The sequence below is a fragment of the Haematobia irritans genome, chromosome 5 (genome assembly GCF_050003625.1).
Source record: "Haematobia irritans isolate KBUSLIRL chromosome 5, ASM5000362v1, whole genome shotgun sequence".
NCBI classification, from domain to species: Eukaryota; Metazoa; Arthropoda; class Insecta; order Diptera; family Muscidae; genus Haematobia; species Haematobia irritans.
The window spans coordinates 158,046,009-158,072,329 of NC_134401.1; the positions used below are offsets into that span (position 1 = coordinate 158,046,009).

Genomic DNA, 26,321 nt, shown 5'->3' on the forward strand with positions numbered 1-26,321 from the left:
GCTGTCGACAAACGTTCCCCAAACACTTTAATTACATTTGTAACGGTTGATTTGGCAACTTTTAGCGTTTTGCCAGCTTTGCGTGCGAGTAGCTCGGATTTTCGCGATGCGCGAGCAAAATTTTGATACGCTGCTCTTCTTGCTTGGACGGCATTTTGACAACTGAAGAGTGAATTCCAAAATCAAAATAGGAGCAACATTCTACACACAAACACCTTCAAAATGAGGGGTGTTCAGGTTTTTTAAATGCAAAATTGAAAGAAATACGTCAAGTTTATATTGACCGTATCACCCTTTACCGTGGATTAGTTCTAACTACAATATTTTTTTGGAATCATACGAAATTTTTCTTGTGCTTTAGTTTACATTGATCTTATTTATACGCTTATTGAATTTTATACCGATGCTTTACCCAAAAAAACAGTTCCTGATTCAATCACGTAATTAATTGATCCAATTAATTTTTTAATTGAAATGTCTGCAATCACAGAAATGATATAGTATCAATTAAAAAATTAATTGAAAGTCAATTAAAAAATTAATTGAAAGTCAATTAAAAAATTAATTGAAAGTCAATTAAAAAAATTAGTTGATACTATTAATTTTTGTGATTGATTTTGCAATTTCAATTAAAAAATTTGTTGAATCAATTAAATTTTTAATTGAATACTTTTTAAGACTCAAATAAGACTTTAATTGGAAAAATGTTAGTGAAAATTTTTTCTGTGTTAGTGCATAAAATTTTTGATACATACTTACACCCAAAAAATTTTGTTATTTTTGTCTGCTGAAAAAGGGTAGTGGTAGTGGTCAAGTGGTACACATTAAATAATTTCAAACATTACAAAAACAATTAGTATTTTCTGATTATGAAATAACAATTTTACTATATGACTCACAGGGAGATAGTAATTTACATTTAAGTTAAAACATTTTTTTTTAATTAAACGGACCCTGGGATTTGTATAGGCTAAATCTCTATGAAAATGTGGATACACGCAGAGAAGGAATATGATCACCTCAAACATGTTTCAAGAGCAAAATGTTATTTTTGTATGGTGACCATGTAACATGTTTGTCACTAAAATGTTATTTTCTCGTCAAATATAACCTGCTTGCCGAAATCAGTTACATGATTTCCGAGATAATAACATGGTTGCGAAAACCATTTTACATGGTCACCACCCAAAAATAACATTTTGCTCTTAAAACATGTTTGAGGTGATCATATTACCTTCTCTGGGTGTAGCATAAATATTTGTCCCGACCCCAAATTTCACATGGTGAAGTCTGTTCTACAAATGCCTAAGATTATTTCACATCAATAACAGCCACAGAAAAACCAAACTCCATGAAGAACTTCCAAAAGGTCTCTATATGTTTGTAAAGGATTTTCCAATTTTCGTAATCGAAGAATAATTTAATTTTTTGATCCAGTAGCTGCGCCAAAACATTAAAAACACCGTTCGTATGTTGAGGGGATTCTCCACAATACCTCCTTGGGATTCCGAGCCTCAGATAGGACAATTTTGCTTATTGACTCATTAGTCAAGATCATTTTCCGATGGAATCGGGTATACTGTGACTGCAAAAATTATTTTTCTTCATATTTGTAGTAAATTTAATTAAATTTTACTGTTGTTTTTACTTTGATGACATTTGCGTTTAGTATTATTATTGTAAAAATGTTATTTTTCATCGAACAAAATGTCGATAAACAAGTATATATAGCACTAAGTTCGGCCGGGCCGAATCTTAAATACCCACCACCATGAACTAAATATTAGGGTTTCCTTTGAAATTTCAGGAGGGCTTGAGGACTTGAGGACACTTACCGAAGATATATTTAAAGATTTCACCTATGAGGACTATATCAGATTCTGGATTTATAAGAACCATTTTTGTTTGAGTTTTAGAGGAATCATTAACATCTCTTGTAAGTGTGCAAGAAAATTATAAAATAACGTCTTGATTTGAAATCTTAAATCTGTAGAAGTAAAATCTGGAAATTTTACATTGAGTTTCAAGCAATTTTCATGATCAGTGCGCCTTCTACACCCTCAAGAAGTGAAGTCGGTCTATGTGGAGGCATTACCAAATGGACCGATAAAAACTTAATCCGATACACGTTTTTGTGAGCCTAAAATACCAGAATATTTACAATTTCAGGCAAATCAGATAAAAACTACGGTTTCTAGAAACCCAAGGAGTTAAATCGGGAGATCGTTCTTATGGGGCTATACTAAAATATGGACCGATACTCACCGTTTTCGGCACACCTCGTTATAATCCGAAAATACCTCTAGATTTCCAATTTCAGGCAAATAGGATAAAAACTTCGGATTCTACACCCATAGAAAAAATCATGAACGGCGTTGTCATTTCAAAACGTTTCGTTCATGAAAGTGAATCAACACACATGTGTTGTCAAACTGAGAACAGACGGGGTCAATCTGACAACGTTAAAATGACACCATCCGTTGTCAAAACAACAACGAGCGTTCATGATCTGAAAACGTAATGGTTACGAATTTATAAACAAAATTAAAAAAAAAAAAAAGATTTCCGCCACCGTGACTCGAACCTGTGTTGTGTGCACCATACGCGTTAACAGTCGCTTTAACTCATTGCACCACCGGCGGAATTGCCATAACAACGTCTAACGATTATTTTAAGAATTTTCATGGAAAAAGAAAAACGAATGCCGTTCATGAAATCGTGAACGCCCGTGGACAAAATCGTGAACATTCCGTTTTGATTTTTTGTGAACGTTTCCGTTTCATTTTGTCACCGTCCGTTCACGATTGTGGAACGCAATTTTTCTATTAGTGTAGAAGCCCAAGAAGTAAAACCGGGAAATCGGTCTATATGGGGGCTATACCAAACTATGGACCGATACTCACCATTTTCGGCACACCTCTTTATGGTCCTAAAATACCTCTAGATTTCCAATTTCAAACAAATTGGATAAAAACTACGGTTTCTATAAGCCCAAGACCCCAAATCGGGAGGTCGTTTTATATGGGGACCATACCAAAACATGGACCGATACTCACAATTTTTGGCACACGTATTTGTGGTCCTACAATACCTCTAGATTTCCAATTTCAGGTAAATTGAATAAAAACTGCGGTTTCTATAAGCCCAAGAAGTAAAATCGGGAGATCGGTCTATATGGGGGCTATACCAAAACATGGACCGATACTCACCATTTTTGGCACACCTCTTTATGGTCATAAAATACCTCTAGATTTCAAATTTCAGGCAAATTGGATAAAAACTTCGATTTCTATAAGCCCAAGACCCCAAATCGGAGGTCGGTTTATATGGGGACTATATCAAAACATGGACCGATACTCACAATTTTTGGCACACGTATTTGTGATCCTACAATACCTCTAGATTTCCAATTTCAGGTAAATTGAATAAAAAGTGCGGTTTCTATAAGCCCAAGAAGTAAAATCGGGAGATCGGTCTATATGGGGGCTATACCAAAACATGGACCGATACTCACCATTTTTGGCACACCTCTTTATGGTCATAAAATACCTCTAGATTTCAAATTTCAGGCAAATTGGATAAAAACTTCGATTTCTATAAGCCCAAGACCCCAAATCGGGAGGTCGGTTTATATGGGGACTATATCAAAACCTGGACCGATATAGCCTATCTTCGAACTTGTCCTGCCTGCAGACAAAAGACGAGTTTGTGCAAAATTTCAGCACGATTGCTTCATTATTGAAGACTGTAGCGTGATTACAACAGACAGACAGACGACATCGTTATATCGGCTTAGAATTTCTCCCTGATCAAGAATATATATACTTTATATCGAAAATCGATATTTCGATCTGTTACAAACGGAATGACAAACTTATTGTACCTCCGTCACCATTCTATGGTGGTGGGTATAAAAATGGCAAAGTTTATTGCTAGCACAACAAACATTTATAGTTGTTTATAGCAGAAAAACGTTACCTATTTCAACTAAAGCAAATTGTTATTTCAGCATACACGTTTGATAATTCAGCAGTATTTGTTTGCTATTTCAGCAGTTAAAATGTTTGCTGTTTCAACTAACGGATGTTTACTACTGCGTTTTCTTTTTCAGCAAACAAAAACTGGTGTTTTAGCAAACATTTCTGCTGAAATAAATAGGTTTTTTGTTTGGTGTAGCAAATTATTTGTGGTTTTAGCAAAACAAACTTCTAAAAAATTTTTGTCTGTTGAATAACATTAGTTACTGTTTGCTACACTCATAGAAAAAAGTCTGCTAATAACAGTATTCGATGTCTCTTATATATTTTTGTACTTCAGGGTCTAACGAACAACAAATTATAAAATTTTTAGGTTATAAAATTTTCCCCAAAGCCTATTTAAGGACCAAAAGTAGTTTTTGGTATATTTTTGCACTGTAATATATACTTACAAGCTTCCAAAATACGATCAGCAAACATTTTGTTTGCGGTTAGTCCTCAATTTGATAAATATTCAAATTTTTGGGCAAATACTATAGATATTCATAAAATATTGTTTAAATTGTGTTACGATAGCCCCATAAGTTGACATTTTTATTTGTTTCTGCGAAACTAAATTAGGTTTTAGTGTAATCGATCATAAAAAATAGCGTATAATGTTTGCTATTTCAGCAAACAGTGACTGCTTTCCCTTTTTCGGCAGACTTTTTGCTGTTTTAGCAGACTTTTCTGCAGTTTCTACTAACAAACTAATTTGGGTGTATTAATAGTAGTCTTTTTTCTATGAGTGTAGGGTAAGTAAAGCTGTAATGGACCGTAGAAAATTTCGAAAAAAAAAAACAATAATAAAATTGACGAGATTATCAATGCATATTGACGAGCAACATTTTTTGATGTATGCATTTGTATGTAACGCTAAGAGAGTGGGAAAATAGTGATGCCCTGTTCCCATAAATGGTATGCGGCCCCATTCGAGATAAGCGCGCTGTGAATCAAATCAATTTGGATTTTTCTTTTTTTGTGTGTGTAGATTGTTTAGTTCATTTTCTTTGATGACGAAAAGAACGATTTCATAAAACTTGTAAAAATAACCGAAATCGATTACATTTTTGCACCAATTGTATAATTTTTCCTATAGGAAATAATTTTCATTTTTTTGTATATGATTTTTTAGACTCCTACACTGAAAAAACAGTGAACCCACCAGGAAGAAAACTTTCGGTTAATTTTAGAAAATTTTTAATATTTGTCGAAAATTTTAACTAAACAGTATTACAAACGCTGGCATCACGCCGATGTCATAAAAATAAGTAAATATTTTTCGACAAATTCAAGAAAATTTATTATCACTTGTTAAAGAAAATTTTGTAGTTTGAAGGAAAAACTTGGAGTTCAAAATTGCAAGAATGTCTTTAGTGACATACGAAGTTCAGATGGACGCATTTTTGGTAAAATTTACAAATTTAAAGAAATTCTGAACTATTTTGTTGAAGACACGAATTTAGTTAATCTTTATGCTTCATTTGAGTATATTTTTTCCTAGATTTTAGTTAATTTAACTAACGTACACAAAAAATTATTAGAGTAAACGAAACTTTCTTCAAAGGTAATAATTCCATGAACTAAAATAAAGCTAAATTGGCTTTAGTGAAATAAATAGTTCACTTTTTTTTTGAGTGTATATGCTCATATTGGCCGAAGGCCGGTCGACAACATTGGGTTTATATTGGTGCTCTATATTTTATAATATTTTACAAACTCAGTTAAGTGTTAGGAGTACCTATCAAAAGTGGTGGTATCAGGTTAACTTGAACGTATAATGGAACAATGTGTGAAATCATTTGCTGATGTAAAAAACCGGTATTAGAGGTTTAAGAACACGTAATCAAAATTCTGAATAATATTTATAAAAACTACACTCAAGGAATTTTGTTATTCATAACAGCAAAACATTTTGCTAACACATAACTTTTTGTCTGTTGAAAAAGGAAAATCAGTCGTTGTAATTGTTAGCAATTAGCATATTTTAGTTGATCTTCCCTCTGCTGAAATGTAAAAAAAATTATTGCTGAATTAGCAAACTTGTTTGGTAAAATTTTTTTGACAAACTTGAAATAAATAGCACAACTGTATCAGTTGTTGTTAGCAATAAACTTAAGTATAATACACCCAAAGAACTTTGTTAGTAGAAACAGCAGAAAAGTCTGCTAAAACAGAAAGCTGGCTTTTTTCTGTTTTAGCAGACTTTTCTGCTGTTTCTACTAACAAATTTCTTTGGGTGTATTAAAATTAAGATTATTGCTAACACAACAGCTAATAAAGGGAAAGCAATCACTGTTTGCTGAAATAGCAAACATTGTCTGCTATTTTTTAAGCTCGATTACACTAAAGCATGTTTTAGTTTGGCTGAAACAAATAAAAATGTCAACTTATATTTAGCATATTTTATTTGATCTTCCCTCTGCTGAAATGTAACAAAAATTATTGCAATTAGCAAACTTGTTTGGTAAAAATTTTTTGACAAACTTGGAATAGCACAACTGTATCAGCTGTTGGTAGCAATAAACTTAAGTTTAATACATCCAAAGAAATTTTTTTAGTAGAAACAGCAGAAAAGTCTGCTAAAACAGAAAGCTGACTTTTTGTGTGTTTTAGCTGACTTTTCTGCTGCTTCTACTAACAAATTTCTTTGGGTGTATTAAAATTAAGATTATTACTAACACAACAGCTGATAAAGGGAAAGCAATCACTTTTTGCTGAAATAGCAAACATTGTCTGCTATTTTTTAAGCTCGATTACACTAAAGCATATTTTAGTTTGGCTGAAACAAATAAAAATGTCAACTTATGTTACGATAGCCCGTAACACAATTAAAACTATATCTATAGTATTTGCCCAAAAATCTGAATATTTATCAAATTGAGGCATAACAGCAAACTAAATGTTTGCAGATCGCATTTAGATTTTGCAAAAATATATCAAAATCTACGTTTTGCCCCTTAATATACTTTGGGGAAAAATTTTTAACCTAAAAATTTTATAATTTGTTTTGTGTTAGACCCTGGTGTAAAAAAATATAACAGCAGACATCGACTGCTGTTTTTAGTAAACTTTTTTCTATGGGTGTAGAAATCTGAATATAAAACCTATAAACGATTTGATACTAAACCCACAGATATTTTTTAGTAGAACAGCAGAATAGTCTACTAAAACAGCAACAAGTCTGCTAAAAAAGGGAAAGCAGTCTTTGTTTATTGAAATAACAAACATTGTATGCTATTTTTTCCATTACACTAAAATAAAAATTTTAATTTGAAGACTTGAGATTAAATATCAAAATTATGTATAAGCAGGTGTCTTCTTTTAAAGACAGGCGTATTTTTCTTTTTAATAGAATTAAAAATTAAATTAATTTATAAATAAAATTAAATGTAAATAAAAATACAAAACAAAATTAGCAATTTTTTGTTTTTAATTTCAGATCTCTCCAAAATCTTTGGATTCTTGCGAATTCCCGAAAAAAAATCTAAAACATTCGAAATGCTGTACTCTATAATATTTTATTTGACAAATATTCCTCGTCTACATTTATGGGGATTTGCCATATTAGGCTACATTATTTATTATTTAATACAAGTAGTTAAGGTAAGATTTATTTTTCAAAACATTTGGGAATTATTTTAATTTTGTACTATTCCATTTATAGCGTCCTATTTTAGCCTGCTCAGATGGACCTTTTAAGAAGTTTTTATATCGTAATATACCAACATTAGAAATGAAATACTGGCCAACATTTTGGTGTTTCGAAAGTAGGGCTCAAACTGTATTTGCCAGTATTATTAGATCTCAAATATTACCCAATATTAACTATCGTAGGTAAGATCATTCATTCATTTAGCAATAATAACATTTTTACTTACAATCCTTTAAATATTCTTGCAGGGAAATTTTAACGTTACCCGACGGTGGTGAAGTAGCCTTAGATTGGATGGAAGAAGGCTGCTCCGAAGACAGCTCATGTGTCATTATATTGCCCGGTTTAACGGGTGAATCTCAAGCAGAATATATAAAATGTTTAGTGTTGGCAGCCAGTCAAGTTGGTTTGCGTGTAGTCGTTTTTAATAATAGAGGTTTAGGTGGTATCGAATTAAAGACGCCACGTTTGTACTGTGCTTCGAATTGTGAAGACCTTTCCGAAGTTGTACGTCATGTAGGCAAAAGTGTACCTAAAGATAAATTGGGAGCTACTGGCATATCAATGGGAGGTTTAATTTTAGGTAAGTTTGCATCACAACTTTTTTCTTGAGAAATAGCAAAACCCGTTAAAAAAACTTGCCCGATTCAATTTCTAGGATTTTCTGGGAAAAATATTTACTAATAAAAAAATCGGATCAAAAAAAATATTTTCTAAATGATTTCAAAATAACAGACATGTGTGCAAATAGAACAAATTTAAAAATAACGGCTATTTTTTGTCAGACCTCGTACCAAGGATGATAAACGATTTTGACAAAAAAAATGTACTTTTCGTAGCCAAAAGGTGCTAAAATTACATATACATATCAAATTAAAAAGACTATTGTAAAAGTATACGTTTATTTACATTTAGACAGATTTGGACATTTTTGTTTTTAGATTTTCTAAAAAGAATCTTATTTTGCAAAATTTTATTTTTATAGAAATTTTTGTCAAAATTTTATATCTGTCAGAAATTTTGTAAAAATTTTATTTCTGCCGGAAATTTTGTCAAAATTTAATTTCTGCCGGAAAATTTGTAAAAATTTTATTTCTGCCAGAAAATTTGTAACAATTTTGTCAAAATTTGATTTCTATAGAAAATTTTTTCAAAATTTTTTTTCTTTGGAAAATTTTGTCAAAATTTTATTTCTTTGGAAAATTTTGTCAAAATTTAATTTCTTTGGAAAATTTTGACAAAATTTTATTTCTATAGAAAATTTTGTCAAAATTTTATTTCTTTGGAAAATTTTGTCAAAATTTTATTTCTATAGAAAATTTTGTCACCATTTTATTCCTATAAAAAATTTTGTCGAAATTTTATTTCTATAGATTATTTTCAAAATTTTATTTCTTTGGACAATTTTGTCAAAATTTAATTTATTTTGAAAATTTTGACAAAATTTTATTTCTATTGAAAATTTTGTCAAAATTTAATTTCTTTGGAAAATTTTGTCAAAATTTAATTTCTTTGGAAAATTTTGTCAAAATTTAATTTCTTTGGAAAATGTGGTCAAAACTTAATTTCTTTGGAAAATTTTGTCAAAATTTTATTTCCATAGAAGATTTGTCAAAATTTTATTTTGTCAAAAATGTATTTCTATAGAAAATTTTGATACGATTTTATTTCTATAGAAAATTTTGATACGATTTTATTTCTGTAGAAAATTTTGATACGATTTTATTTCTATAGAAAATTTTGACAAAATTTTATTACTATAGAAAATTTTGTCAAAAATTAATTTCTTTGGAAAATGTGGTCAAAACTTAATTTCTTTGGAAAATTTTGTCAAAATTTTATTTCCATAGAAGATTTTGCCAAAAATGTATTTCTATAGAAAATTTTGTCAACATTTAATTTCTTTGGAATTTTTTGTCAAAATTTAATTTCTTTGGAAAATTTTGACAAAATTTTATTTCTATAGAAAATTTTGTCAAAATTTAATTTCTTTGGAAAATGTTGTCAAAATTTTATTTCTTTGGAAAATTTTGTCAAAATTTTATTTCTATAGAAAATTTTGTCAAAATTTTATTCCTATAAAAAATTTTGTCGAAATTTAATTTCTTTGGAAAATTTTGTCAAAATTTTATTCCTATAAAAAATTTTGTCGAAATTTAATTTCTTTGGAAAATTTTGTCAAAATTTAATTTCTTTGGAAAATGTTGTCAAAATTTAATTTCTTTGGAAAACTTTGTCAAAATTTAATTTCTTTGGAAAACTTTGTCAAAATTTTATTTCTATAGAAAATTTTGTCAAAATTTTATTTCTACAGAAAATTTTGTCAAAGTTTTATTTCTATAGAAAATTTTGTCAAAATTTTATTTCTACAGAAAATTTTGTCAACATTTTATTTCTTCAGAAAATTTTGTCAAAATTTTATTTCTACAGAAAATTTTGTCAAAATTTATTTTTTTTTGAAAATTTTGACAAAATTTTATTTCTATTGAAAATTTTGTCAAAATTTAATTTCTTTAGAAAATTTTGTCAAAATTTTATTTCTTTGGAAATTTTTGGCAAAATTTAATTTCTTTAGAAAATATTGTCAAAATTTAATTTCTATAGAAGATTTTGTCAAAAATTTATTTCTATAGAAAATTTTGTCAAAAGTTCATTTCAATAGAAAATTTATTAAGAAAGTACCTCTTTGCAAAATCTTCAAAAACAAGAATTCTACCAATCTACAAAACAGTAAAAATTTGCCATTTTTTGTAGAATTCTACTAACTGTGCCGGTTGCCACAGGGGCCGGCTGCAAGCATTATTGCTAAAGATGCCACACTCAAAAAAAAAAGTATATTTGGATCCAAAGGTTTTGACCTCCTTTAAGGATTTTGGTATTGATTGCGAGCCAAAGATGCGGGTTTTTTAAAATAAGGAAATTTTTTTGCGACCTATCTGGCTTTTAGGATCTATAAAATTTTTCCTTAATAGTGTGTAAATTGTGCATCCTAAAATTGAGGTTGCGTAATCTTTAATATCACGTAAATACTTTTTTTTAGTGCATGTGTGTATTTCGTCTCCTCCTGGGCGTTTCAAATATCTTATAATACTCTGTTCCTCAGTGTGACGGAAAAAATCACATTTCACGTTTCACATTTGCGGACGAATGTGGTATAGACAATATTCCTCTGACAAATGTGGAGATCCTGTAATAAACACTAACATAAATATCCTCATTTTGGAATATGTTTATTTCTTCAGTGTCCGCTATTTATAATTTTTAGAGTTGAGTTGATATCTGAGAAACGTTTACATATAGGACAGAATAATCGTGATGAAAAAGTACCAAATGGCTCACGGTCGTGCCACGGTTCTTTTGGCTGTCGAAATTTATAAAAAAGCACACACGTGTCAACTTTATCAACCCTGCCTCGTACTTATAAAATTATGCTTTGGGGTGATCGAGTTTAAAAAGTCATTATTTGCTATTTTTGCAACAATGACTGTTTTCCCTTTTTCAAAAGACTATATGCAGTTTTAGCAGATTTTGCTTAAAAAAAAATTGAGTATATGGCAGTTAACCTAACCTAAAGTTGTTCCTCATTTTCCAATGCAAATCATTTTAGATTATAGTTTTCACCTCACCCCAGTTATAGTATGCATCCTGACCAACCACATAGATGAGCCGGGGCCGACATATTCGGTCTCTGTAGCTCTATAGCTTGTGTGTGTCTTATTATCCCTACCAATCAAACCTATCACTTACACCAACCCCAAACAGTTAAAAAAAGTTTTCCACATTTCTTACGAAAAACTCCTACATCTACCTCCAAGTATAGCCATGCAGGCCCCAGATTCCCACGTCCGATATATCCCCACATAGACATTGGATTCCAAGGACTCAATACAAACACTTTGCGAAATCCCCAAACTCCTACGTCCGTAAGTCAATATGTCAGACATTTGCCCACCTCCTCAGACCGCGTCAGACACCAGTCCCGTCCATTGTCCTACCTGCACTAATCACCGTAATTAAACCCCAGCCTCGTCCATCTCTATGCGGATATTCATGAAGCCTAAGTATAGAAATCACAGAAAGACTCCTATTATACTTCTTACCCCCATTTTCATGAAGCTCCGTTAGTGCTACGTTAGCTAACGAACTTTTAAACCGCTCTATGAACATATCTGTCATCCATATGCCAGTTAGGAACTTAACTGTTGAAAAATTAAAGTTAACGGGAAAGAAGATATTGCAGGCAGTTAAAGCCTAACGGAGCTACATGAAAATGGCCGTAAGTAAAGGAACATCCATGGGTTCAAGGAGACCACCTATACCACGTTGTTAGGCAAGCTTATACGCTTAGCAGTCCCGACAAACAGAATATTGCCATGTCATGTGTCTAATATGAGAACAACAATAACAATATGTATATATAACTAATATAAAAAAATTTATATACATATTTCTCTGTAAAAAAAAACTAAGTAATTTGCCAATTATTAGAGATATATCTTATTTATTTTAGTTTTATAATTAATTTATATACATAAATTTCATATTTAACGTTTCCTCGACAGGTAATTATTTGGTTCGTAAAAGTGAAGAAGCTCGTTCATATCTAGGTGCCGCTAAAATAATTTCAGTGCCTTGGGATGTTCATAAAGGTATTGTAAAATTACGAAAATATTTCTCGTATGCTTAACAAATTATATTTCACAGGAACTGCCAGCATAGAGAAGCCCATATTGAATAATCTTCTAGGAAGACATTTAACAAATAGCCTTTGCAATACTTTGAAAAGCTGTGAAATTTTTAAAATGTGTGATGACGTTGATATGGATAGGATTTTAATGGTAATATTTTCCGTAATAATTCATTCGTGTAACTTAAGAATTTTATAATCTCAACGAATGTAACGGGCTTGTATGTTATAAGAAGTGCCCTCAAAGGCCATACGTAACTGCTTTTCTATTCATTCTTTTTCTGTAGACTTTTTGTTTTATCAAATATTTTTAATTTTCTTTGAGTGTACTATGCATTTTTAGGCTAGTAAAGAATAAATCTAAGGTCTTTGAAATCTCTCAAATGTGTAAGTGGTCACCCCAGAAAAACATTTCTAGAAAAACAAAAACAAAATGCTAAAAGGAAAATTAGACACATTTTTCCTTTTCGTTCAAACATATTCAGCAATATGTGGCAAAACAAAGCAAGCAGTACATTAAGCAGATTAATAATACGAAATAATACTGCTATTTCAACAGATATTTTCTGAAAAAGCAACACATCTGCATTTATGTAATAGCAAATGTAATGGCATAAAAAGGCTGAAGTAGAAAACTTTTTGCAGTCGTAGCATCAATAGTACACCCAAAGAAATTTGTTAGTAGACACAGCAGAAAAATCTGCTAAAACTGCAGAAAGCCCGCTGAAAAGGGGAAAACAGTTACTGTTTGCTGAAATAGCAAACATTGTCTGCTATTTTAAAACTCATTTACCCCTAAACATGTTTTTGTGTGTCTGAAACAGAAAACGTTAAACTATCATAACACTTTAAAAATAACATATTAGGAATATCAATTTATGGCATAACATTTTGTTTGCTGATCTCATTTAGGAACTTTTAAGGATCATTATAGGGCAGGAATATAAAAAATTCTCTTTTTGGCTCTTAAAAATACTTTTGGTAAAATTTTAGAGCCTTAACATTTTACGACTTGTAGTCACGGTTGCCACTAGAGTCAAAAATAATCTTCCAAATTTTGCAAAAAAAAAAAAATTACCAAAAACTATCAAATCAAAAAGTCTTTTTTGCAAAATTTTATTTCTATAGAAAATTTTGTCAAAATTTTATTTCTGTAGAAAATTTTGTCAAAATTTTATTTCTATAGAAAATTTTGTCAAAATTTAATTTCTACAAAAAATGTTGTCAAAATTTCATTTTCATAGAAAATTTTGTCAACAATTTATTTCCATAGAAAATTTTGTAAAAATTTTATTTCTATAGAAAATTTTGTCCAAATTTTATTTCTCTATAAAATTTTGACAAAATTTTATTTCTATAGAAAATTTTGTCAAAATTTTATTTCTATAGAAAATATTGTTAAAATTTTATTTCTATAGAAAATATTGTCAACATTTTATTTCTTTAGAAAATTTTGTCAAAATTTTATTTCTGTAGAAAATTTTGTCAACATTTTATTTCTATAGAAAATTTTGTCAAAATTTTATTTCTGTAGAAAATTTTGTCAAAATTTTATTTCTGTAGAAAATTTTGTCAAAATTTTATTTCTATAGAAAATTTTGTCAAAATTTTATTTCTATAGAATATTTTGTCAAAATTTTATTTCTATAGAAAATTTTGTCAAAACTTTATTTCTATAGAAAATTTTGTCAAAAGAGAATAATCATAGACGAAGATACACTCTTGAGATGCTCAATATAATAGATCTCTCTCCTGACAAAAGAATGAATTTCAAAAAAGACACGGAAGAATGCGCCAGAATGTATCGACATATTATAAACAAGCATCGACACAAACGAAGTTTAGTGTACGGTGAATTGCGAAACAAACAGCAGCACAAGAACTCAAGTTAGTTATTTTTCGATAAAATATATTTTCAATAACAATTGTGATTTTTGTGAACATTAAATGTAATTTAATTTTTGTATTTTATGTAGATACAAAATCCAAGAAGATGGTTAGTGGCACTAACCGAAATATTGGAAATAAATATTAAAACAAATCAATAATCGATTGTTTCTATGACCTCAAGCCGAACAAAATTAATAATCAAAATTTTATTTCTATAGAAAATTTTGTCAAAATTTTATTTCTATAAAAAATTTTGTCAAAATTTCATTTCCATAGAAAATGTTGTCAAAATTTTATTTCTATATTAGATATTTTATTTCTATAGGAAAATGAAGATTATGAATTTGAGATGTGCCTTTTAGTTGCAAATTCTACCAATCTACCAAACAGTAAAAAATCTACCATTTTTGGTAGAATTCTAGACCACAAAATACAAAAATATAACAGCAAACACTGATTGCTGTTGTTAGCAGATTTTTTTCTACGAGTGTAAGATTGATGTTTTAGCAAACCTTTTTGCATAAAAAAAATAATAACTGGAAAACTGTTATTGCTACAAATAAATTACTTTATATTTATATTTAACTTGAAATTTAACTTTACAGCCTCATTAATTAAATCATTAAAAATTTTATTTAAAAAAATAAATTAAAATTAACTTATCGTTAATTTTAATTGATTTTTTTTTATTTAAACTAAATTAAGTAGGCTATTATTTAAACTAAATTAAGTAGGCATATACGACTGATGGTCCTTAATTTTCTTTTGGTTTTTTTTTTTCTTTCTTCCCCTAATAGTGTAAAACCATTAAAGAGTTCGATGCCTTATTTACATCCAAACAGTTTGGATATAAGCATGTGGATGACTACTATACTGATGCGACACTTCATGACAAACTTCATCATATAAAAGTGCCCACATTGTGTCTAAGCGCTGCCGATGATCCATTCCAGCCCTTGGATGCGATACCCATTAAGGCGGCTGAATCTTGCTCCCATGTTGCCATTGTGATCACAGCCCGAGGAGGCCATATTGGTTTTCTTGAAGGATGGTGGCCATCATCTAAGGAACAATATATGTGTCGCCTATTTGCTGAATTTTTCATAAATGCTTTATGCGACAAACGTAATGAATTTCAGGATGTGACAGAGAAAATGTATGAAGACTATAATCAAAGCCCTAAAGCTGACCTAACTCCCTCCAGTAGCATTGATGAGGTTGTGGCAGCGAGTAGTAATGAAGAGATGAAGTACAAAGACATGTAGTTGGTAGATTTTAAAATTTAATAAATAATTTTGGTAATTTTATGTTGCTATATTGTTTTGTTTCCAGTTATCAAAAATGTATTGATTATTTAATAGTATTTTTGAGTTGAAGTTGGCTTGGTTGTATTAAAAAGAAAATTTAGAAACATTTTTAAAACTAAAGAATTGCACTTTTATTTTTTAGTCATATTCAATTATTTGAAATTGTAGTGATAAATAGATGAACAACTACTAAGAACATACACTCAAATAATTATAAGAATTTTATTAATTAGCAATGCATACATTTCAATAATAACACATCGACGATACGACAAATTGTTCCTCTTAAGTCTGTTTCATGCTTGGATTTTTAAATAGTAAAGTAATAAAACGAAAGAATATCCCTCTGAAGGTACCACTCTCATGTTTACAAACACAAAGAAAACAAAACTCTCCTATACGATAATTTAATGGTTATGACTTATTAACCATTGAAGGTTAGATAAAACTCTAGATCTATTGTTCAATTACTAAAAAAGACAAGAAAGAAAAACTTACCTATAGTCATATGATATAAATATTAGATTATATATTTCAAATATTTTAATTCGGAAAAGAAGAAATGGAACCAGCTGGCGTTTTAACCGATTCAATTAAATTAATTATTAGTTTTTTTCCCCCTCAAATTATTCATTTTAGGCACATATCTCTAATATGACAACACATAATTTGTGATCAAACAAGGCTTTAAAACGAATAGAAAACGAAATAATAACTCAGTATTTTAAATTTCTGCTAAAGAGTCAATATTCTAGTCTAGTTTTTAACTAACATATAATCAATATTACAAATATTAATAACTTAATTATTATTATTATTATTATACAGAAAAATTTTGATGACGGTAAACAATAAATAAAGTATTTAAAAATTACAATAGCAATCAAAAAACATATTAAATAAACAAAATTCTATTGTGTTTTATTTCCGTTTTACCATGATTTGATGAGGATCATTTCGGAGAGAATGATGGGGCCACGTTCCATTCACTGTAACCATATATCTATGCAAAAACTTCAGTTTATTACATTTACTCCCATTTACATGAAACTTCATTAAAAAAAATTGTCAAAATTTACTCTATAGAAAATTTTGTACAAATTTTATTTCTATAGAAAATTTTGTCAAAATTGTATTTCTATAGAAATTTTTTTCAAAATTTACTTCTTTAGAAAATTTTGTCAAAATTTACTTCTTTAGAAAATTTTGTCAAATTTTTATTTCTATAGAAAATTTTTGTCAAAATTTGATTTACCTCTATAAAAAATTTTGTCAAAATTAACCTCTATAGAAAATTTTGTCAAAATTTTTCTATAGAAAATTTTGTCAACATTTTATTTCTATAGAACATTTTGTCAAAATTTGATTTCTGTAGAAAATTTTGTCAAAATTTTAATTCTATAGAAAATTTTGTCAACATTTTTTTTTTCTATGACAGTTTTGTCAAAATTTATTTAAATAGAAAATTTTGCCAAAATTTTTTTCTATAGAAAGTTTTGTCAAAATTTTATTTCTATAGAAAATTTTGTCAAAATTTTTTTTCGATAGAAAATTTTGTCAAAATTTTTCTATAGAAAATTTTCTCAAAGTTTGATTTCTATAGAAAATTTTGTCAATTTTTTTTCTATAGAAAATTTTGTAAACATTTTTTTCTTTCATTTCTATAGAAAATTTTGTCAAAATGTACCTCTATAGAAAATTTTGTCAAAATTTACTTCTATCGAAAATTTTGTTAATTTTTTTTGTATAGAAAATTTTGCCAATTTTTTTCTATAGAAAATTTTGTCAATTTTTTTTTGTCAAAAAATTTTTTTTCTATAGAAAATTTTGTCAATTTTTTTTTCTATAGAAAATTTTGTCAACATTTTTTTCTATAGAAAATTTTGTCAAAATTTTATTTCTATACAAAATTTTTGTCAAAATGTACCGCAATAGAAAATTTACTTCTATCGAAAATTTTGTTAAAATTTTTTTAAGAAAATTTTGTCATTTTTTATAGAAAATTTTTTCATATTGATTTCTATAGAAAATTTTGTCAATTTTTTTCTATAGAAAATGTTCTCAAAAATTTACTTCTTCAGAAAATTTTGTCAAAATTTTTCTATAGAAAATTTTGTCTAAATTTTTCTATTGAAAATTTTGTCAAAGTTTGATTTCTATAGAAAATTTTGTCAATTTTTTTTCTATAGAAAATTTTGTCAAAATTTTTTTTCTATAGAAAATTTTGTCAAAATTTTATTTCTATAGAAAGTTTTGTCAACATTTTTTTCTATAGAAAGTTTTGTCAAAATGTACCTCTATAGAAAATTTTGTCAAAATTTACTTCTATCGAAATTTTTTAAAATTTTTTTTTGTATAGACAAAATTTTTTCTATAGAAAATTTTGACAAAATTTTCAAAATTTTCTTCTTTCTATAGAAATAAAATTTTGAAAAAATTTGCAAATCTATAGAAAATTTTGTTAAAATTTACTTCTATCGAAAATTTTGTTAAGTTTTTTTTTGTATAGTAAATTTTGTCAATTTTTTTTTTCTATACAAAATTTTGTCAAAAAATTTATTTTCTATAGAAAATTTTGTCAAAATTTTTTTCTATACAAAATTTTGTCAAAATTTTACTTCTACAGAAATTTTTGTCAAAATGTACCTCAATAGAAAATTTTGTTAAAATTTTTTTAAGAAAATTGACATTTTTTTATAGAAAATTTTTTCAAATTTATTTCTATAGAAAATTTTGTAAATTTTTTTTCTATACAAAATTTTGTCAAAAAATTTATTTTCTATAGAAAATTTTGTCAAAATTTTTTTCTATACAAAATTTTGTCAAAATTTTACTTCTACAGAAATTTTTGTCAAAATGTACCTCAATAGAAAATTTTGTTAAATTTTTTTTAAGAAAATTGACATTTTTTTATAGAAAATTTTTTCAAATTTATTTCTATAGAAAATTTTGTAAATTTTTTTTCTATAGAAAATTTTGTCAAAATTTTTCTATAAAAAATTTTGTCTAAATTTTTCTATAGAAAATTTTGTCTACATTTTTCTATAGAAACTTTTGTCAAAATTTGATTTCTATAGAAAATTTTGTCAATTTTGTTTTCTATAGAAAATTTTGTCAACATATTTTTCTATAGAAAATTTTGTCAAAATTTTATTTCTATAGAAAATTTTGTCAAAATTTTTTTCTATAGAAAGTTTTGTCAAAATGTACCTCTATAGAAAATTTTCTCAAAATTTACTTTTATCGAAAATTTTGTTAATTTTTTTTTTAGAGAATTTTGTCAAAATTTTTTTCTATAGAAAATATTGCCAAAATTTTTTTCTATAGAAAATTTTATCAAAATGTGCCTCTATAGAAAATTTTGTCAAAATTTACTTCTATTGAATATTTTGTTAAAATTTTTTTGTATAGAAAATTTTGTAATTTTTTTTTCTATAGAAAATTTTTTTCATTTTTATTTCTATAGAAAATGTTGTCAAATTTTTTTTCTATAGAAAATTTTGTCAAAATTTTTTTCTATAGAAAATTTTGTCAAAATGTTTTTCTATAGAAAATTTTGTTAAAATTTCTATATATACAATTTGTTAAAATTTTATTTATATAGAAAATTTTGTAAAATTTTTTTCAATAGAAAATTTTGTCAATATTTTTTTCTATAGAAACTTTTGTCGACATTTTTTCTATAGAAAATGTCGTCGAAATTGTATAGAAGTATATCTTAGTTAGAAAGGAATATTTTGCAAAATATACCAACATATTAAGAATTCTTCGAATCTATCAAATAGTAAAAAATGTACCATTTTTGGAATTCTACCAACTGTGGCAACCGTGATTGGATCCCACACAATTATTCCATAGCTCAAAAGAAGCTCGTGTCGATTGGTCGAAAGAAATGCTCCAACAATACGATCATGGTGCTTCGAAGCACTTTTACGACATCGTGACAGATGATAAATCGTGGTTTTACGCATATGAGCCTCATCCAAACGCCATATTTCATAAATATAAACTGAGGAATTTATACACTCTGATTTAATACTACCAATAGGTTGTGGAGTTTTAATTTTAAATTTATCTTTAATCGACGATTAAAGGCTATTTTCTAGTTAGTACTATACTAACTAGAAAATCGCAGTGTTTTGAAGTATAGATTGGAATACGTCATATGTAATTTAATTCAGCAGATTACGTTGATACATGCTACCTGATAAGATTTTTCTGTTTGTACTATTATTTATAACACCAAAGCTTACCTAACCCGATATCCTAAGATGCAGTTGCAAATATATGAAGTAACCTATACTATGAAATTTAATATTATAGTTCATGTATATACATTCTACATTAGTACCCACTTTTGGCATACGTGTCGCCAGCCAGTGCCTTCAGGACTTTGTTTCTTCACCCAACATTCTTTAGCAACCCATTCTGCATGGATGCCAAAAAAAGGAACATGGAATTGAAACCCCACTTTTACAATTTTAGGATTCTTAACAGTGAGTATCTTCTAGCCACAAATGTGGATTTCAAAGTTCATGTTTTTCTTCTTTAATCAAGTATGTGAAAAGAATCGCCTTTGGGTCTGATAACAATAAGTTCATGTTGAAGAAAAAGTCTCAATGTGGTGAATGGTAAATATTTATAGTTGATGCTGTTGTGGCAGCCCGGTATGAAACTCTTCTTGAGTTTCCAAAAGGCTCAATTTTGTTCCGAAGTCAATAATGTTACTACTGGTTTTACAGATTGTTGTAGGTTATTATTAATAAGAAAATTGATATGTATATATATGTTAGTTATTTGAATATATTAGTATATTTAAAATGTATAATAACTGATATTAACATTATCATATTGTGGAAGCAATAGCCTTAACCACATAATTACTTAAATTGGCTTATACAACAAAGTGGTTACATATTTCTTACGATAACGGTGTGTTGCGCTTAGGACCATAACTCCATCTTTAATCGAAAGGGCATACAAATGATTCAACATTACATGATTGGGTTCAGGCAACAATGTAGGCTCACACTGTGAAATAAACATAAGAAAGGATAAATCATATGGTAAATCTGAGCGAATAATTGTCAAACCTACCGACAAAGGTGTATCTTTGTTCAAGATAACTTGTAATAAATGTGGTGGCAATATTGGCGGACCGGATACCTTTTCCCATGGCTTTGTTTGTGGTACATCTTGCGAGTATTCTTTGTCAGCATTATTAACAGCATTCTCACTGTCTTTAGCCAATGCTTGAAATACTTCAAAATCTGATTGTCGCACTGATACTAAATTTGTAGTTTCGCCAGCTTCATTTTCTACGCTTTTCTGTGAACAAAATAAAAATATTATAATTAATTATTAATAATATCAATAAATGCTAGTAACGATTATTTGGAATAAAATCAGTTTTAAGAAAAATACCTAAACTAAGCTATAACTAAAGCTGATCTAATATATCCTTTTTGTACCGCGCAATAGGCGTTTATGGTGATTTCATTCTATAAAAAAGACCAGTATTTCAAAATTGCTTTTTTTCTTCGCCAAGAGGTTCTTGTTTCTATTAATCTATCCAGTAGTAGTAAATTCCGTGTAGTCATACCCTGTAATTACTTTACCCTAAGGCATGTAGTCGTTGTGGATCACAACTTGTCATCAGCTTTCCAACAGATAGAACAGTCTTCACTTTCTGCTCAAACTCTTTCTTGGCCTCCATTGATTTCCTAGTTTCGTTGACTCGCATGGAATGTCTCGGAAACTTGATTGTATTGTGCTTAATAGAATCAAACCTTGGTCTCCATTCATTATCAATGGAACCTTGTTTCGTCTACTCCCAGGATATGTCACTGAAACTTACTTGGATTGTTTTTAAACACATCAAACCTTTGAAATTATCTTATAGTTAAGGCATAACGCCGACACCTTTGTTGTTCACAAAAATGATATTGGCCCAATCGATTCAGATGTACCTCGTGGGCAGTGTGCCAATGAGAAATGAAGGAAATTGAGCCTAGACTAGACTCACCAAAAACTGACGTGCGACCAAGTTGAAACTGTTTAAACCAATTTGTGACGTTAGCAATCGAAGGAGAAGAGTCACAGAGGCTACCTTTTTCTGTTAGTCCAGTGGCGTTAAACCTTTTGCCATTTGTTACATTGTAATAATAGCTTTGAGGTACAAAATTTTTGTTTTATCGAGACGCATGTATTTATCAATCTTGTATTATGTTATTGTATTTTTCTAAAAACTGAAAATGCAAAAATACATTAAAATATTGCTGATATAGCCATTATGCAACCTTTTGAGCTTGTTGGTATTAAAGCCAACATTAATTACGTAGATTTCTCATTTCTTGGTTTGGAGCAACTTCTACATATTATTTTAATTAAATTACATTCTTAGCCAAATCGTTTTTCTTTCAAAATTGAACAACAACCTACATTGTTTATGTTTGTAAAGAATTCTCCTCCCCATCATGTTAATTGATTATTGCACAACAAAGAATAATGTGAACAACAACAAAAACAAATATTGACATTTTTCTACGTTGTTTGTCTTATAATTCTGTCAATAACATTGATTTATGTCAAATTTCAATAGATTAGCATTATTAACACACCAATTTTGGATCATGTTTCCATTCGCCATCGACAAAAAATTTATAATGATGATCTCCTTCTGGCAAATCGATAATTGTCACAAAGTTTCCATGGCTCCGGACCATCGGAATTGGCTTCCACTTTGTGAATGTGCCACAAATCATAACATTCTGACCACCACCATCCCAACGTAGAACAGTAGGTAAGGACGTGTTCTTGGGATCCTGGGGATCCAAATCGTCACCGCCTTCCTGGTTTTTCAAGGATTCGTCATCTTTCTCGTTATCTGTGTTGGGCTCATTTTGTTGTGAAGTCATCTCTTCCTTTTTGCCGTTTGTTCCCTCTGATGATGTTGTACTAGTACGTATGCGCGTTTCAGTTGAACTAAACTCAGGGTCGACAACAGCAGTTTGCTCGTTCGTTGCTTTGCTCTTCGTGTAATAGGGTTCGGAAGTACTTTCGTCGTCTTCTTGAGACGACCCTTGCAATACTGAATCGCGTTTTTTATCAAACGTAAAGGCCTGACCAGCACTTACAGCTGCTACATCCCCTCGCTGGAAAGGAGAATTAGGAGTAGAGAGGTCACTAGACTTGTGACGCTCCCTGCTATGCATACTAGAACTTCCTGCATTGCCCATAATGGGATATTGTATAGAGATACTCTATTGTATAGGAACCTTTTGCTTGAAATTGTAAAGATATTAGAGCAATTTTTGCAGGCCGTGTTTTCTTATTTATCAAAAATCATTTGGACGCTAAAATTTGGCACTTTTTTTCTTATTTTGGCAGCAATATTTGCAAGGTTTCGTATTACGTTTGTTAGGTTTTTACAAAAGTTATTGTCGTTTTTGGTTTTTATTTCAATGTCAAGCAAACAGCTGTTGAATATTTTTCTCTATTTTGACACAATTGGATCCCAAACCACAGCCAACTTCATGTAAACATTGCCATGGTGAAATAAGTAAGGTGCATGATAAACAAAAACAATTTTGATAGCGAATGTTATGATAGCGAACGATGTTACCAATTATTTACATTTTCTCCAATAAATCCCAGTATACAGGTCTGGCCGACAAAAAAAAACTTTTTAATTTAATTTAATTTATTTTATTTTCATATGTAACTAAGCCTTACAAAGGCCTTATACAGTTACTTAAATCAACATTTTAAATACTACTCAAAACAATTCTCTTATTTCTAACATTAATATACTAAGGGCCAGTTTCTCATTGTCTTGTTATTATTTATCGTGTCGATAAAACAGCTGATCCCATACAAAAATTTTACTAACCGGAGGTCTATCCACCGGTTAAAATTAATCGGAGGATGAGAAACTGGCCATAACAATAATACAACAACAGGATACTACTCTATTTTGAAAACCCATAAAAAATGCAAAGCTATATTTGCTTAAAAAAATAACGAGAAACGCTGTTATCGATTGTTTACGTTTTGCTCTTATAAGAAATGATTAGCAAAACTGTATTATTGACATGCAAAAGAAATGTTCGGTACATGCCGGGCTTTATGGAAGAAGACTTTGAGTCCTCGCAATTTTAATAAAAAGCTTCTTCAGCATTTCTGTGAGTTAAATTAAACCTATCATAACTGTTGTCGCTAACAATTTTAATTTTATTGCTTTTAAATATTTAATAATTGGCTTTATTAGGCAAAGTGCGTTTTGATTTTAGTTTAGGATATCTATATTGTTACGAATTTGATAATTCTAGATTTAAGTTTATTCAAATTAGTTTCCGTTAATTTAAAATTTCAAACTGTAACGGTCAAATTACGTCATCATTGTCAAAATCATTTCTTTTATTTGTAGTACTTTCCTAAACAGATTGTCGTTATTTGAAAAGAACTGTGTTTTATTAACGGGTTATTAAACACGCCTCAATATAAAAACGTAACAATATATAAGTCGCATAAATTGTATTTCTATCAATATGTAGTCAAATGGGCATTAATTGATTAATAAAGATTGAATTGAAATCTAAACAAAAGATAAAATCGTCCTAGTGGAAATTTCGTATTTCTTCAAAATCGTGTTGCAAACCTGCATTATATTTATGGGAGGAAAATAAAAATTTCGACAATAACGTTCCATTTGGTTTTGCACAAACAGAAACAACAATATAGGTTTTATGAATAGCAAAAATATTTTTAAACATGGTATGTAGCTTCTATGAAAATTCCTTATGCGGTCGATAAAACAGTTTTGAAATGTATTTGTTATGGTATGCACAAAGCTCTACCATTGGTATCTTACCTTTTAAAATTATTTTGACAGACATAAAACAAGACAAGAAGAAGCATGTAAATAACATGTGGATAAGAAATACAATACAAAAAATAGAAAATAAATATAATAAATAAATATGCCTATTCTTTGTAAATCTAATTGTGGAAACAAAGCAGTTCTTAAGGTAAAATTTAGAAACTTTCTTTTCAGAGAACATAAATAATTTGTATCTTGTTATACTTATTTAGCGTCCTAAAACTGCAGATGCTTTGTGCAAGGAATGTTTTTTTGCTGCCTTTGAAGCCGAAATTCATCATACCATAACCACCAGCAAATTATTCAAGCACGGGGAAAAAGTAGCTGTGGCAGCTAGTGGAGGCAAAGATTCGACAGTATTGGCTCATGTCTTGAAATTATTGAATGAACGTCACAATTATGGTCTGGAATTAATTTTACTCTCCATCGACGAAGGTATAACTGGATATCGCGATGATAGTTTGGAGACAGTTAAACAAAATCGAGATGACTATAATATGTCTTTAAAAATTCTATCATATGAAGAACTATATGGATGGACAATGGATCGAATTGTAGCTCAAATCGGAAGATCTAATAATTGCACTTTTTGTGGTGTATTTAGAAGACAGGCACTGGACAGAGGAGCTAAACTCTTGGGAGTGGACAGTATAGCAACGGGTCACAATGCAGACGATATAGCAGAGACTGTGCTAATGAATATTTTACGTGGTGATACAGCACGTTTGAGTCGATGTACCGATATCAGGACTGGTGGAAGTGAAGATTCTATACCAAGGGTTAAACCACTCAAATACACCTATGAAAAAGAGATAGTAATGTATGCTCACTACAAGAAATTAGTTTATTTCTCCACAGAATGTGTTTTTGCTCCTAATGCATATAGAGGACATGCCCGAGCATTCCTCAAGGATTTGGAGAAGGTTAGACCGTCTGTGATAATGGATATTATACATTCAGGAGAACAGCTACGATTTAAAGATACTGTGAAGAAACCAAAAAGGGGTATCTGTGAGCGTTGTGGTTTTGTTTCATCGCAACAGCCTTGCAAAGCATGCGTTCTTTTGGAGGGCCTTAACCGAGGATTGCCCAAGTTGGGAATTGGCAAAAAGTCTAAAGGAGATCGAATGATTGCTAATCAGGAAAAGGAATTGGCATTAAGAGAAAAGGCAAATCTTGTAAAAAATGATTTTTAGCATAATAAAAATCTTATATATTTATATTTAATCCATTTCTATTATACCTTAAGGTATGTATTTTATTCATGTTTTACAACCATTTAATAATATTGAGCTTTCTAAAAAAATGATATTTTAATTAATATATAATAATTTAAAATCTTAAATATTGCTATATTATTTTCATTCATGTTCCTTTTTTGAAAGCTCTAGAAAATGAGTACTTTTTTTGAGTAGATTATATCGCAGTTAAAATACATTAGTCATGAATATGGACTATCATTGCAAATTTTGATGAGCCAAGGAACAACAATTATGGCTCAAAAATGCATAAAATGTAAAATCGCTGAATCAGTCCACATTAAAAACAACCACAAATATCTACATTCCCGGCAAATCATTCTAAATATGTATGACTCACTAGTAGGCATGATGCAAATGTTTTATATCTCTTCACCGTGCCTACTTATGGGTCCAGAATTAATCGTATTCTAAAATTGATGCATATCTATGTATAGCTATAAAAAATTCAGGCACGAACTATTTATAGACCACAACAGATACACCATCGTGAAGATCTAAATAATGCCACATTCTAAACAAATGCCACCGTGGTGCAATGGTTAGCATGCCCGCCTTGCATACACAAGGTCGTGGGTTCGTTTCCTGCTTCGACAGAACACCAAACAGTTTTTCAGCGGTGGATT

At 29.4% G+C, this 26,321-nt stretch overlaps 3 protein-coding genes across 4 annotated transcripts in view; 2 read left to right on the plus strand and 1 right to left on the minus strand.

Annotated features, from left to right (window-relative positions):
• Positions 1-15,678, plus strand: part of Hydr1 (abhydrolase domain containing Hydr1) — a 29,081-nt gene extending 13,403 nt beyond the window's left edge. For both annotated transcript variants that reach the window (XM_075313478.1, XM_075313479.1), the window contains exons 2-7: positions 7,459-7,622; positions 7,684-7,853; positions 7,920-8,254; positions 12,234-12,320; positions 12,376-12,509; positions 15,046-15,678. In XM_075313478.1, the coding sequence (XP_075169593.1) occupies positions 7,518-7,622; positions 7,684-7,853; positions 7,920-8,254; positions 12,234-12,320; positions 12,376-12,509; positions 15,046-15,513 (1,299 nt within the window). In that variant the 5' untranslated portion in view covers positions 7,459-7,517 and the 3' untranslated portion in view covers positions 15,514-15,678. The remainder of the gene's footprint in view (positions 1-7,458; positions 7,623-7,683; positions 7,854-7,919; positions 8,255-12,233; positions 12,321-12,375; positions 12,510-15,045) is intronic.
• A 4,662-nt stretch (positions 15,679-20,340) lies between these two features.
• alc (5'-AMP-activated protein kinase subunit beta-1) lies at positions 20,341-23,039 on the minus strand. Its single transcript, XM_075309945.1, has 3 exons — positions 22,176-23,039; positions 20,653-20,883; positions 20,341-20,586 (listed from the first exon to the last, which is right to left on the minus strand). Exons 1-3 carry the CDS (start codon positions 22,791-22,793, stop codon positions 20,440-20,442), a joined length of 996 nt encoding a protein of 331 aa, XP_075166060.1. The 5' UTR covers positions 22,794-23,039; the 3' UTR covers positions 20,341-20,439.
• Positions 23,040-24,442: 1,403 nt separating this feature from the next.
• On the plus strand, positions 24,443-25,663 carry Ctu1 (Cytosolic thiouridylase subunit 1). Its single transcript, XM_075312196.1, has 2 exons — positions 24,443-24,584; positions 24,649-25,663. Exons 1-2 carry the CDS (start codon positions 24,537-24,539, stop codon positions 25,630-25,632), a joined length of 1,032 nt encoding a protein of 343 aa, XP_075168311.1. The 5' UTR covers positions 24,443-24,536; the 3' UTR covers positions 25,633-25,663.
• The last annotated feature ends 658 nt before the right edge of the window (positions 25,664-26,321 follow it).